The sequence below is a fragment of the Saccostrea cucullata genome, unplaced genomic scaffold (assembly GCF_032062105.1).
Source record: "Saccostrea cucullata isolate Sc308-1 unplaced genomic scaffold, CSIRO_AGI_Scuc_v1 ctg19, whole genome shotgun sequence".
Classification (NCBI taxonomy): Eukaryota; Metazoa; Mollusca; class Bivalvia; order Ostreida; family Ostreidae; genus Saccostrea; species Saccostrea cuccullata.
In genome coordinates, this window is record NW_026940018.1 from 837282 (window position 1) to 853743 (window position 16462).

The 16462-nt window shown below is 30.7% G+C and overlaps 1 protein-coding gene across 1 annotated transcript; it reads right to left on the reverse strand.

The window, feature by feature from the left end:
* Positions 1 to 630: 630 nt before the first annotated feature.
* Positions 631 to 11330, reverse strand: LOC134254526 (casein kinase II subunit alpha-like). Its single transcript, XM_062737049.1, has 12 exons — positions 10912 to 11330; positions 9483 to 9594; positions 6748 to 6849; positions 6459 to 6509; positions 5916 to 5975; positions 5550 to 5633; positions 5307 to 5417; positions 4703 to 4804; positions 4453 to 4553; positions 4118 to 4266; positions 3877 to 3963; positions 631 to 1972 (listed from the first exon to the last, which is right to left on the reverse strand). The coding sequence occupies exons 1-12, from the start codon at positions 11016 to 11018 to the stop codon at positions 1872 to 1874; spliced, it is 1167 nt and encodes a 388-aa protein (XP_062593033.1). The 5' UTR covers positions 11019 to 11330; the 3' UTR covers positions 631 to 1871.
* Positions 11331 to 16462: the final 5132 nt, after the last annotated feature.

Here is a 16462-nt window from a genome sequence, read left to right on the forward strand (position 1 = left end):
GATATTCATCTGATAAATCTGTATATCAAATTTCATTTCAGTATGTGCAACGGTTGTGAAGAAAATGAACGGAAACTAAATGGACCGACAGATAGCAGCAAAGCAATATGCCCTCCCTTCTTTGGAGGGGGGCATAAAAAATAACCCCCTTTCATCCATAGATGATTTATACCAAAATTGGTTCAATGGTTCCAGAGAAGAATATAAAAATGTTCAAAAACTTTTAACTGATTAGCAACAGGCAAAGACAGATAGAAACGATCATCTGAGCAACTTGGGTGACCTCAATACTGGTATGAAACGTCAGCCAAAGTACAAATTGATAGCAAGTTTGATTTATCATTCATTGTAATTAGTATAGCTTTTACCTAATGCTGACATTAAATAGGTTGTTGACAGTCCTGCAACATTAACTTATTTGTCAGTAGCCACTTACATCTATAAATTGTAATTAGAGCATGCTCTTCAAGTTTTGATAAGTAGACTCCTGTTTTCTTTCTTGGTTCATGTAATCTGGTGTCAAATTGTGAACCAAAGAAGTCATTATCTTCATGAAATTCACAAGAAAATACATCTTTTTTGGGGGGACTCACACAGAGGGTAATTCAATCCACAACACACAACCTTCAATCAAGTATTTATAAATTTTATTTTGCCCATGACATATTTTAGTTTGTTGACAGTCAAAGGACATCATTTCAGCTTTTTAGTTGTATTCCAAAAATGATCCAGCATATCTATCTTGCACATGAAAAGAATGGACCTCATTTAGCATGCCTGAGAAAGAAGTAGTACAAATCATAATGAAACAACCAAATTAGACCAACCAAGAAAATAATGATTTCTACATATAATTTTTATCTAAAGTTGCCATTATTTTTGACTGTAGTAAAACATTAAATACAAAGGTTGGAACATAATATGGTCATTTCTGGGTGATAACTTAAAATACATGTATGTAGGAAAAAAAATCATGGAGAATGACATATTGCAGCTTATTGACATTCAAACACATCTCAATTTAAAAGAAAACCACAGTTGAAACCTCAACATTAATGTGAAAACAAATATAAAAAGGAACATTCATTTCTATATAAACTTTTAATGACAACTTTTGCATAACTTCTGGATTGGCCATTTCATGAAATACAGTCTTGGAAAATGTAATTGACATTCTGTAAAATGATTTTCTAGAAAAACAGATCTTTGTAATACCATTCCATTCATGACAAATACTCTGTTTGACCCATTGTAATAACATGTTCCAACAAATGCACAGATTCTTTTTTAAGCACATTTTCATTAAGGAATTGTATTTCAGGGCTTACAGCTTTCCATAGGGTTCAAATTTTATTGTCCTGAATGGTTAGGTTCGGTATGTCTTCTACAAATAAAAAGTTGTGGCTGTTTGGGATGAGAGCTGGTATAAATAGGCATGGACATGACACTGAGACCTTTGATTAATTTCCACTACCCTTAGGTAATGCACTACAGAAAAAAACATGCACCATTGCTGATTCACTTTAATAGCAATGTCACATGTAGAATACTCATCGCATTTGATAGCACTAAAATGTTCTGCACAAGTTTACACAATATTCCTAAGTTATTCAAAAACAAGTCATTCAAATGTTGATGGTGAAAAAATATAACTACACGTTCCTTATATAAATAGTCATTACTAATCAAACCAGTCGTCTGAAAGGAGGTGTTTGTAGCTTTTCATTATAAGAATTTTTTTTCCCTTAAGTTTCACATACACACTGAAAAATATCTGCTGTACAATAGATCTAAGTATACAATATTCCATTCCTGGAGATTATCAGGGATAAGCTGCTGAACAAAATGTCAGTAGAAGGTCAGAGGCTGGGTTAGGACTGTGCAGCGGTAGAACTGGCAGGTAGCGGTGACATGGTGGGAGTTAATGCCGGCGAGCTGGTCACCGCCGCCACAGACGAGCTGTTTACGGCACCTGTTCAGAGTAAAAGGCAGAAAGAGAGTCAAAGGAGATTCCAAGCTATATTGGATATATACATGTGTCCCTTATAACAAATGGCAGTCCTTCATCATTTGAGAATCAAAGTTTATGGTATACGCATATTGTTTTAAGAATGTATGCAAGTCCATGGCACCAAAATGATCTGATCAATAAAACTTTTCATTTTGCTACAATAAATCACTTAAATTATGTACCAGTTTTACAAAAGAAAATTTTAAGAATTTCTTTTACAGCATATATTTTCCAATGCCACTGTGATTCTCAATTCATTCTCTGCTATGTATGCATGAGTACTGTAAACCAATTTTTTCTTGCAAATATCTCATACATGTAGTTACTAATATTGGAGATACAATACATACATTTTTACCAAATTATTAACATAAACTTCTTCATCTCTTATTGGGAGGAAAAAAACTAGTTTACAGTACTCAGTCCAATGTGCTGTAAATGTTTTGGTCATGCTTATATATAGTGTGTGTATTTTTTAAGGCAAGTCTTTTGCAATTAGCATGAATAACCCTTTAAACAAGAAGATTTAGACAGAAAAATAATGTAGCTGCACTATGTAAGAAAAGAGAAATTGCAAACTACTAACCATTATGTTTAAAGTGGGAAAAAATTGCAGTGATTTACTAAGAATACTAAATTTTGCACAGTGTACATATACAATTGAACTCAATATCTCAATATTTATTATCATTCAAATTCCATATTTTGAAATTCATCGCAACTTTTAATTTTCATTATGAAATAGACTGTTCAGATGAAAAACACTGGCAAGCCAATAAAAAATTCAGAACTCAAAGATATTTCATACATATATAAATTAAAGTTCGCTTACAGTTTTTTCTTCTTGAAAATTTGACTTCCGGATTTCTAAATGTTTTCTTTTGCCCAATCAAGATTGAGATAATGAGATGCAACTGTATATAAACTAAATATATATATATTAAAATGGCATGGAAAGATGAGGAGCTGGGAAAGGACATGCTTTAAAATGTAAGGTAAACTTATTGTACTATCAAAATTGACTAGAGATCGAAGTTACCTCTTACTCCCTTAACTTTTACTGTCATTTTACAAACATGAAGAAAAATTTTTTTCCCCCAAGAGCATATTCATTTTGAATTTTTTATACTGTTTCTAAGCTCTAAAAATAATGTTTTCCATTTGAAACTTATACTTTTGCTATTGAAAATTGAATTTAAAATGTGAAATTTAAAGCAGATAGTTATAGAGAATTACACCTTAAATGTCAATATGAAAAAAGTATAAAAATGGCACAATGCATAACTGTAAAGCTTGTGACATAACAAGACTCTATACCAAACATATTATTTAGAATGAAGTCTAAAAAGCATGAAGATTTTATCAGTGCAAGCAATCTGTTGTCAGGAGAAAAAGAAGCGTGCTTTAAAGTTCAGCAGAAATAATTTGTGAGAAAGTTGGTTTCTTTATGGGTCCTTTGGTACTGACATTTCACCAGAGTTGAAAGAGGGAGTTCTGTGCACTAAAACAGCAGTTATCATTCTGGTTCAAATATACTGAAATGGATGAAAGTCATTCTACACAAGTAAAGCACTCAAGAAAAGTTCAAAAGTTGTGAGGGATGTTTATTTATCCAACTTCTAATGGGTAGATAAAATATTTTGTTTCAAGTATCAGCAAATCTGTCTCAAAAATATCTGTATGTCCCAGATAAATAGACAACAATCAAAATGGTTTTGTAAACAGTAGACTGTGTACTTGTAATGAAAAGCAGAGGTGGCATGCACATTCTGTCTACCCACTTAAATAAATGACTTGGGTACACGAGTGCTAACAACAATAACTACTCTATCACTGTCTCTAGCGCTGCTTTGTGAGCTCCGTACCTCCTCCCATTTGACCTGTATTAGACATGGGGGTGGGAGACTGGCCCGACATCGAAGACATCCTCCCTTGTTCTTTCACTATTGGGTCTGAAATAGTAAGGACAACAAATCATTTTTATCTCTTAATCATTCAACTTCTTGCATGCTTTGTCAAATCCAGATTAATGGTATGTTTTTACTTAACGTAGAGAAGATATAAGTACTACAAAGTTATCCCTTTAATTTTCTGTTAATGTCTTACAGAAGTATGCATGATCCATTGCTTCCTTTGCAGTGAGACGTTCTTGATGATCATATCGTAAAAGTCTGTCTAGAAAATCTAAGGCTTCAGGGCTTACTAAGTGCTGGTTTTCATTGTGCACAAATCTTTCCCACCTTTTCCGTGAATGTCTGAGACGTAATCAAAATATCATGTTTTGTTACTTTTTCATAAAATACCTAAAATTCAATTTGTAGTAGAATTTTGCAAAAATAGATAATATAGCTATTGCAAAATCTTTTACTTTTATATGCATCCTTCGTTTCTAGTGATTAAATCTTCTCTAAATTTGGAGTGAAATTCATTCATTGGCTTACCTCCCTAGAATATCATTAAACCTACTGTCTAGATCTATTTGGTAGGTTTGTATGTACACGTATAAATCATCTGTTCCTAGAACTTTTGCTATTCGCACCAACTGTAAAAGAACAAAAAGAGTAAAAGAATAAATTCATTTTAAATGTCTTTGAGGTAATGGACATTATATAAGGGTTTGATTTTAAGTAGGGGTGGGTTCGGGGGACTGAATATCAAAATCATAATGTTGTAGTAATAATCTTACTGTACCTGATCATAATTGTCATGCCCATGAAAAAATGGCTCTTTCCTGAATATCATACTAGCAAACATACATCCCAAACTCCACATGTCTAGAGAATAATCATACATCTGAAAAGTAATAAAATCACCAACTGAAAAATAATTCTATGCAAATTTAGTAAGCAAACAATATATTTCTTAAGGTCAGACGACACGTTCCTCAAAAATATATAATTTTTCCTAAGAATTTGTCATTTAAGTAAAGGTACGTAAAGAAGTTTCCTCACAAAAAATTAGGGTACCTTACCAGGCATATGGACAAGATAACACAGGATCATATTTCTTATATATCCCTTATAGGTAATCTTATGAATGACCTATATCACAAATTTTGGTGTTCATATCTAAAAACATTTTGAAAACAATACAGAAATCAGAAGAGAATGACAAATATGAAAAATTTAGATATAATACCAAGAAATACAAAACATATATTTGAGGAACGTGTCGTCTGACCTTAACAGTACACAAAATTTACCAACAGGACAACAGATTCTTTAAGAAAATCACACTGGCAAGCAAAAATAAATATCACAAGAATCATGCCCAAAACAAAATGTTGTACTCTTACCTGATAATCTAATAAAAGTTCTGGCCCCTTGAAGTACCTTGAGGCAACCCTAACATTGTATTCCATGCCTGGATGATAAAATTCTGCTAGACCCCAATCTATTAATCTTAGCTACAAGAAAAAAAAAACATCATTAACCTCATCCTTTTCATACATTTAAAGTCAAACGTCGCACTGAATTTTTGGATGTTTTTTTATGAGCAAATAAATTCCAAATCCAACTTCAGATCTTCAGTTCATTACCTTTCTATTTTCATGATCTATCATGACATTATGTGGTTTGACATCTCTGTGCATGATTCCCATGCTATGACAATAGTTTAATGCCTGAAAAGAGAATGAGCAGTCATACTTCTATGTTTTCATTCTTTGCATATTTTTTTTACTCATTAACAAATGTACCACATGAAAGAGATGTTGAAAAAAAACATCATCACAGACAAGAAACAAAATTGCAAATGTATAGCATCCACTTTTCTGCTTTGAAAGCATTACCATTTAGAATACAGTTATTACAGTAACCTTTGTCTCTTATCTCAAAATTTTTATTTTCCCCAGCCATCTCTTAACCTTAGAAGTAAACTCTGAATTTTTGTGAAGATTACATACCTTGAGTAATTCATATAGGTAGAACCTTATGTCATAGTCTGTAAATGTTTGATACAATGTCTGAAAAATAACAATAAGAGCTTGCAAAAACAATCCTTATTAAAAGAAACATTTGATCTAATTATTGACAACTTAGTAAAAGTATTCCTTTATTTTTGTGACTTGAACAAGAATATCAGAGACCTTTTTTAAACCTGTTGGTCCATTATAGTTCAATACATGTACATGCACTAAAGAAAATTTGCTTTTGATAGACAGACAACTCATTAAATACCAATCTCAAAACAGAGCCTGATTACATTAGTAATTAATTGCTGTCAAAAATACTATAAACCAACTTTTATTCGTGAGTTTCACGAAAGCCTCATCATCGCGAATATTTCTCGCTGTGAAGCGATCCTTAAAGTCTCTGTTTATATTAATAACAGATCAAAAAAAGGCTTGATCGCGAAAATTAATTGTTGCGAACTTGTTTACCCCCGCTAATCGCGAAATAAAGTTGTCGCAAATAAAAGTTGGTTTAAAGTGTATATCTCTACTTACCTTGAAATCTGTGTTATTTACATGCTCAAATATAAGAGCAGGTGTTCTTGACTAAAAAAATAAAAAGTCTCAGACTGAAACAAGACAATAACTAAGACTATTAACTAAATATGCAAAATAAACGCTCATTTGCCAATTCACTTTGTTTTGTTTACATTGCATGTAAATGGAATACCTGATTTTTAGCATGAAATTATTTCACTGACAAAGATTCAAGTCAAACTAAGTGCAAGTATATTTAAATTCTATTTTTCCAAAATTATTGTCAGTTTAACTTTTTCATCCTTACCACTGGGTCTTTCACTATGGCCAACAATGAGATGACGTTTGTTCCTCCTCGTAGATTTTCTAAAATCTTGATTTCTCTCTTTATTTTCTTCTTTTTTACTGGCTACAAGTAGAGTACAATTGTTCATGGTCATTAACAGTGCATGGTCAATTATTTATTATAAATAATATCTTCAATGAAAATCACAGCATGTACTACTCAAATAAAATAAATAATCCATTCATCAGAAACTTTTGAGGTGAACAATGCCCTTCAGGGATCAAGATGTCAATGAACCCATTTTGCAGTGACCTACTTTTCTGCCATGTCACGGTATCAATCAAAGCTATCAAGATCTGAATGTTGATAAAGAATGAACTTCACTGAAAATAATACTAATTATAACAACTTAAACAGAAATGTTACTATATTAAAATGTGTTTCCATTTTAAACAATTTAAATGCATTTTATGTTTACAGGGAAGTGAAGTTACTAAGAACACACTTTTGTAATGACAACCTTGATGAACAAACTTAATGCAAGTTCTTAGAACCACAATAATAATGACTATGGAAACAGTATGCACTGAACAATTGTGAACATATGACTGGACAATGACATACATACTGTAGTCAAATTTACTGCAATAGAGGCAACAACCATTTGCTGCAGTGGAACGCATCTTACATGTTAACTATGGTTGTAAGATTAATCAAAATAGGTTAGGATTAGAAATTAAACATAGATTGTTACTAAAAAAAAGCATTTTATGCAGTAAAAGAATAGATTTAAAAAGAATTTTGATGAATTTTAAACAGTTTAATTATTTCACAACGGAGATTGTTATGTGTTGAATTTATATGGCTATTAACTCATGAAACACTCATTTAATAAACCATTCTTTCACTATAATGTAAGTAAGAGTTGTCATTACTGTTTATTTTGTTGGTTTTTATGACGAAAGATTAGGAAGTTTCAAAAACTGAAACGAGATAGTAATAAAAATATAATACGATAACATCGAGGGTTCCAGTTTACGTTCAATTTTTCAAAGCTCTATATGCAATATTATACTGTTATAAGCATGATACTTAAATTTTTATTTACTTATCAATAAAAAGCAACAACTAAGGCTATCTAAATTTAATTCCCTGGTTCTCAGGCCAATTTTCTCCAAAACAGATGCGGGAGGGCGGCATTTTATTTTTCATTTTATTGGCAATAAAGTAGATGAGGGAGGTATTTTTTTTTTATTTTATTTTCCGAATTTTCTTTAACATAAAGATAATTTTTTTAATCACAGATATACTTTCCATTTCTGGTCAAAATTTATGCTTTATCCATTGCTTAACAGCGTGTAAACATCGTAGGTAATGTCCTCGAATGTATTTTCAAACGAAGTAGCCAAAATCTCACCGTAAATGGCTACCGGAAGTGATATTTGAATACTAAACTACGAAACAAATGAGGTCGGAATTTTTTTTTCCCGGATTGGTCTCCGCAATACCAACTTTTTATTTTATCAAAAATACAATAAAATCGGCAATGCGGCTACCTCAAAACGGATGCGCGCGGGCCTGAGAACCAAGATTTCAATTTTATATGGCCTAAGGTTATTTATTTTAGAACATTTGCTTGGAAAAATAAATAATACATCGCTAGTTTCCACTACTCGGAAATCGGAATTAAATATGTAAGACCATATTGGTTTCTAGATAGTTTTGTTTTAAAATATTACGTTTCCGGTATCGATTATTATAGAAAAATATGTTTGTAACAGACACAGAGTGTGTTTTCTTTAGTAAATATAAAATAAAACAACTTGTTTGGATGAAAGTTTTTTTTCTTTCTCATAGACATTGATATTAACCTTCTTGTTAACGTTTACTCAATTTGTAAACGTTTAAAGCATTTAATTGAAACGTCGCCGTTTACACGTGTAATCGTTTCGCCCTTAAGAGTAAGCAGTACTGTTTAGTTACATTATACACATATAGTGTACCCCTATATTCAGAATGTCACAGTATACAATTCCACAGCATAATGTTACACCCTTCCTTTTTAAAATATGAAATGAGCAAATTCAAAGAATTGTGGTCCGGCCCTCACTTTCAGTGTCTAAGTGGATGGGATACCATTATTATGGCATATTGTGTCAAATATGTACCCCCTACATATGTCATGTTAAGTCACACAGCAAGCAATCATTAAAGTCATGTGGAAGCCCTAGCCCTTCTCTATCAAAAGTTATAAGGAAAGATAACATTTTTAGTAGGTCAAACTTCAAGGTCAAGGTCACTGGATCAAAAATTAGTGTATTTGGCAAGGTCTTGTCACAGGTAATGCACTTGTGCAAATATGAAAGCCCTATCTCCTCTTATTCAAAAGTTATGACCAAGGATTAAGTTTTTTGAAAATTAAGTCAAACTTCAAGGTCATGGAGTAAAGAAACATGGTGTATTTAGAAATGTCTAGTCACAGGTAATGCACGTGTAATATGAAAGCTCTATTTCTTCTCATTCATAAGTTATGGACACTTTTTTAGTAATGTTAAAATTTTGAAAAGTAGGTCAAACTTCAGGTAATGAATCATAGTATTTTTGAAAAGGTATTGCACCAGGTAATGCACATGTGAAATATAAAGTCCTATCTCTTCTCATTCAGATGGACAAACTGACCTGTAGACGAATGAGATTTATGTCCCCTTGTTTTCGTGAAACCTGGGGACAATAATGCTACCAATTGTTAGTATTACCTTCAGAATTTTAATGACACATTTTTCATTGTTCGTGATGTTGACTGCCTCAAACACTTCACTGTATTTTCCTCTTCCCAATTTCCTAGCAATCTGGTAATCATCTTGTTGACTGTGCAAAAGAAAACAAAACATTGATATGTCTATGGAAACCAATTTTTTTGTCCAGTGTGTAACACTTACATAGAATATGTATATAGAATATTTTTGCAGGCAAACATTATCTTGAAGTTAATGGAGCCAAGAGAAAGCTTTGAGATATCCTAGAATTGGAGATATCAAGGATAAAATAAACTGGAATGTAGTGTTTGGACTCTCAACTCCCTCTGACATATCCAAGCCAGCACAACAGATTCCAAGCTGGCATGCTCAAGTTCAGTTCACTGTTGTACTTCCTCTGGGTTATAACAACAGTGAACAGACAACAATGACTTAAGATCACTTACCATATCTTAAATCAATATTTTAAGAAATACTGTAATCAATTATCATATATAATCTTAAAGGGTGAAATTACTTTTTGTATTCAAAATATAACAGCATTTTTCCATTAAAATAGTAGTCATACCGAGCTTGGGCATGAACGAGAATTTGTTTGATAAACCTGCAAATAACAACGGGCATGTCATTCTTAAATGCACTGTAAAAATATAGTTCACGAAGTGATTTATTTATTAATATTTGTTTTCAGAATTTACTTTGTTCTTCATAGCGAGCACAGTAAGGGCTGTGGGAAGCTTGTGAAGCAAGCTCAAAAGAGCAATGTTTAAGAACAAAATTCAAACTAATATCTGTATACAACTCAAGAAATTTTTTTAGTAAGAGATGGTCACTGCAAAAAAACTACTATCCCATTCAAGTGTGACTCAATAATATAGGGACTGTCAGCTGATACTGGGATTGATGTTTGTTTTCACACACTGCTTCCATATTTGAACGACAAATAAACTTTTCAACAGTTCTTCTATTTATTTTATATACTTTTTTTTAGACTTTACATTAAAAAAAAAAAAAAAAAACACTTGTCAAATCATACAAGTATTATCAAGAACCCAGCAATATTCATTTATCCGTACATATGCTGGACAAGTGTTGGTGTCGAGACTGTGATGTCATTTTGAAGTTTGAAGAGGCAGACCAAATTTACAAATGTAACAGTAAGCTATGTAAAGGTTTTTGGAGGTACAACTGTGCTCGCCTGAACGGTCACACCATAATACACACTGCTTTGGTGGGATGTGGGATGCTTGAATGATGAGGATGAGTAAAATGAAAACACATGCATGAATCATTCTACGAAAGTAAATAATATCTATCTCTCTACATGTAAAACAAAGGCATCGACATCATTTATCCCAAAAAATAAATGATACGCAGATATAACTACAAATTTGTACAAAAGTTAGGTTACATGACATTCTACACTCACCCCCATTCTACTACATGTGCTTCATAGTCCCAGTATTCTTTTGATCTGTGCGTGTTCACGTCTGCATAGACTCGTGCTCGACTTTCCACGGGAGTATTGAGAGGCATGATCCCTCTCAGATGGAATCTTTAGACTTCAATGCACGAAATTTTCCACAATGCACGATTTCGTGTCTGAACAAACCAAGACTGGTTGTTCAACACAAGTCACAGGGAAACGAATGGTTATCTGTTAGGTAACCAATTCTTATGGGGAAACCTTTGATACAGACTTATAAGCTTAAAATATTGAATTCAGAACACGTAAAATGTGCTTATAAAACGACATTCCTCATCAGTACGAAAGGAAACGTCTTCGCTTTTTCTTCCCAACTTCTCAAAATGGCTGCCAATGCGGTATGGCGCCGCCAACTCAGAACGAGACGAGTTAGGTTGAGTTTTCTCCCTTGGCACATACAATGTACTTTTTGTCACAATTTTTCTATACATACGTATATATATAATACTATATTTATATTTAAGTTGATTTTATGCAATAGATTTTCTACGTTTTTAAAAAAAATAAACTGCGTTTGTTATTAGCAGGTAGAGTTTTAATTTAAAAAAAATTAATCTTTAATGATGGGATAATGATTTGTACAGCATGCATTTTTCATTCATAGAAATGTTCATTATTTTTCAGGAGCTCACCATTCTCAATGTGAATTAATTTTAGTTTCGATTAAATAATTGAAAAACAATAATCATTATATATTAAGAGTGGTCCAACATACAGAGAAAATTTCAACACAACACCGACTGCTTATGAATGATAAAAAGCAAACATATGAGTTATTGCATGACACATGAAGGATTTCGACACTAATCTTTTTCGGTTACGCTCTCAAAGTAACATCCTAGCAAACAGCAGGAACACTGTATAATATAGTGCATTTCTATTTTCAAACCGATGAAGATCTCGATAAGATTAACCCTGCTCCTTGTACAGTAAACAATGTGCAGTATTTGTGGAATACAAGGCGAGGAGTAGACACTAATAAGCGTCGAGATTATCGTGAAAGACGGCAGGTGGTTTCTTTTCAATTTTTTTTAAATACCTTTCTTATTTTTTAAAAGATTATATTTAGAGAATATAAGTTAATTTTAAAGATGAACTTAATATATCGACCTATATATATTTGTTGAAAAAGTATACTGATCTAATCGAACACACACCCTTTCCTGTAAATCCTTTGACTAGTATCTCGTAACACTGGCATAAATTAACTTATCCACTTTTCAAAACCCGATAATTATGCAAAGAAAATTTTTGAAATAATAATAAATAGTTTGATAATAACCTCCGCTGACATGATAAAATATATAACAACCAATTTGTAATCACTTTTTAAAAGTAAAATTTAGTCTTCTAAGTTTTGATACACTGAAAGTTTGCCTTGGGTGTAAGTATATTAACTTTTAATTTTTTTAAATCATGATTTAAAAAAGATATGTTACTATTTTTCATTTTGATGATATTATCAATCATATGTGTAGAACACATATCGATCCTAACATTGCGTTATATTCGCCTACATAAAATTAAATTTAGCTATAAGTAGGTCACTTTGATATTAATAGACGCTCAGACTAGTGACACAGTATCCGCTGATTTTGGGGCCATCATAACCCCTTTTCCCATCAGGAAGGTACGGGAAAGGTATAGCTGCAGAACTGTAGCTCTCTGCTTGAGAAAATTCGGATAGATAAAGCAGAGAGCTTTAATTGTAAAAACCTTCGAAGATTTACGCCGACGATTTTTTGTCGCTACTTTAGGTATTTATTTCGTGTAGTTTAAGCTTTCTCTGGCTTTTAGGATGGTATCATATAATAATTCATATATTTAAGTCATGTATTTGATACTTATTTACCTTTTAATGGTCCAAAACAGTCCTGTATTTAGTTTTGTAATGTCAGTTTAAAAAGTTTTATCTTTCGACGTCCGTAACCACAAACAGCCATTTGTTAGCGTTTAGAGGTAAGTTAATTATCAGAAATTGAAGTTTAATGTATCATGAATTAAATACCATTTATAATAAATTCCAAAGCTGAAGAAAGTATAAAATACAAGAAAAAATACTGTACTGAGCGACAAAAAATAGTCGGCGTAAATCGAAGGTTTTTACAACGCTTTGATCTGTAGCTCTCTGCTTGGCACGGTGTATTGACCTGATGAGTGTAATGACCTGATTGACCTGATGAGATATAAAATGCTATTTACTTAATATACAAACAGAATTTGGAAAAGATCTTTTTCAAAATTGTTAATATTAATATAATATATAATCTGGTCACAAAATTTTGTAATTCAGGGTGTTATATGAGATTTATTTGATGTTTAACCCATTTGAAAGAGTGTAAAGACCTGATATCTAGTGAATTGACCTGATGGAACGTTTTCCCCTATAATTTACAAATGTTGTGGTATTGAATTAATATACGTTTCAGTCAATTATTTTCTTGAAGTATAAAGTATTAAATTTTATAAATTGGATTTTTCAAAAAGGTTTTTTAAGTAACTTTCCCCGTTCAACGTGTAATGACCTGATAAAGAATGACCTGATGGATTTATCCTAAGTAAATTATCTTGCATATAATTGCTTTCTTTATTTTGAATTTGACTTGTATGTGTAATTTAGTTTTAGAAGACTAATATGTAATTATTGTTTATGAATTACTGAAATCTTTTAGCATTTTCTGAAAATATTGACTTTGACGTGACTTGATAATTTTAATTTCTTTGACCTGAAATTTCTCTTCTGAAAACTTATACATTCCTCCTCTGAAAACTTATACTTTTGAATGAATTGATATACTTCGTTAATCATTTTTGTCTAACACAAAATCTTGAAAGAATAAGTTGTACATCGAATGAACATGTAATGAACGTATATAAATTAAACAAAGTTGTTTGTGCTAATTTTTGATTTTTTTTTCCCTCAAGACTTAAAGTCATTTGTGCAGCAATTTATTTGAGAACCACCTGAGTTCTAAGTTATTAGAACTTGTGTTGAAACTTTAAGTGTAATCTTTATTGCAATAAAGGACGTTTGTTAAAATCAATAATTTAATTTACAATGACCTGATATTTTTTGGAAATATTTTTCTAAAATTAAATATTTGAATGATCGACACGATGGATCTAATGACCTGATAAATCTTGTATGGATAGCATGATCTCAAGAAATTTAACATATTTACATGCTTGTTAGATGATTAAAATAGAGTTTTCATACATTCATGCATTTAACTTTTTTCAAAAAAATAAAATAAATATTTAACTGCATATTTACTGTATATATAGAGCAAGTGTGTAAATGTTTATTATTTATAATGGCATATAGGAAAATTAATTCAATTAACAATTCAGATATGACCTTATTCATATCGAATTCTACTGTTTAAAGAATGTATAGATAATTAGCCAATGGATTTCAAATAAGAATTTAATAGAAGTATATAAAAAACACATTATAATTAAAAGTAAAAATTTTGTAATCTTCCACATACAATGTATAATATTTATTTTTTGTTGTGTTTTCAATTCATTTAAAGACTTATAAATTAAATGTCTTTTTTTTTAAACCCTTGCATGTTTTTTATTTAATTTATTTTTATTTTAAGTGACCTTTTCTCAGAGAATTGAAAAATTATAATGTCAAAGAGACACTGCCCCCTTGTTTGTACATGTGTATACCCCCCTACCCAATTAATCCCCTGGATATGGCTTCTGTATGTCACCTGTGTAATCCCAGTCAACATGGTAAACCAAGACTCGTGTGAATTGATAAACAAACACAAAACACATTTAACTTTGTTATTATGTACATACATGTGCAAAATACAGAAAATGTAAGATACATACATTTTATTTAAAAAATACTTTATAACAAATTTCTCGTACTTAAAACAAAACGACTTTCATTTTTAAACATTGACATTTTTGGGGGCAAAAAAGAAGACTCAAATATATTTCAGTAATGTAAAAAAAATTAAAGCATGTAATTTACAAGGACAAATAATTAAGACTTCTTTTTAAAAATTGTTATTATGTACATACATGTGCAAAATACAGAAAATGTAAGATACATACATTTTATTTAAAAAATACTTTATAACAAATTTCTCGTACTTAAAACAAAACGACTTTCATTTTTAAACATTGACATTTTTGGGGGCAAAAAAGAAGACTCAAATATATTTCAGTAATGTAAAAAAAATTAAAGCATGTAATTTACAAGGACAAATAATTAAGACTTCTTTTTAAAAACTGTATCTTAGGCAGAAATTGCTATTTTCTTAGATTTATTTAGATTATTTTAATGATATGTGTTAATCGCTTTTCATTTTAAGTCATATATGGCGTATTTTTGATATGTTCAGACTAACTAAAATAAAAGTTAAAAAGATCTTTCTATTTAGTTCGATACTTTATAAAAAGATAGGACTTTCCTGTATATAATACAATTTAAATCAATAACGTTTCATAGATATTCGACATATAAAAGTGTAGTAGCTTTTTTCTAACTTGGAATGAAATATCAGATACAGAAAAAAGCTACTTTTAACTATAGAAACGTAAGGCTTTTCAAGTTCTAAATCGGTGAAAAATTTAGTTTGAAAATAAATAGCAAATATCATGTAATTACTTTTAATCTCGTATTTCATTTTTTTAAAGCTCAGATCAATACGCCATGTAATTCAATCTATTGTTTTTTCTATGTGAATTAAGCATTTTATTTATTTATTTATTCAATTTGACAAAAACCACCTGTGGCGCAAGTCATACATTATACGCGTATACAGTAAACAGATTTTAAGATGTAAAGAGAAACTATAGTAATTAAGTTATAAAAATAAATTCTAAACAAGAAAAAGAACTCATAAAAAGACTTCATAATATTTTTTTATGATAATATAATTCCTTATTGTTTGCATCTTACACTGTCCCATGTGCACATAAAAAAAATCTCAACCGATGAATTAATGAAAAAAAATATATATATATTTGAAAAAATTCTATACAAGAAGGATTGAACTGTATATTTTATGAAATCATTAAATCAATAAAAACTGATTGAAAAAATAATTATTATGACCAGGTATATATCTTTTGATCCGCAAATAACATTATCTTGTCAATGTAAATCAGGTCATTCCATATCAGGTCATTACACCGTAGCAAAATTGAAATGAATATAACAGTTTGTGAAAACAAAATATAAGCAATTTTTATGTTTTTACTGAAACATTATACAAATTGTAACCAAAATTTAGGAAGAAAAAAGTTTTTAAAAGGATATATATTTAATAAAACAACATAAACGTTCATCAGGTCATTACACTAAATATCAGGTCATTACACTGAATTGTTCGGAATAATCTCCCATTCATGCAAATAAATGACTTATAAAATTTTATTTTTTGGTTTTAAAATAGGAAATGACATAATATTTAAAATTAGATAATAAAAGTTTATTTTATTTGGTATTTTATCATTTATTTTTTGAAAT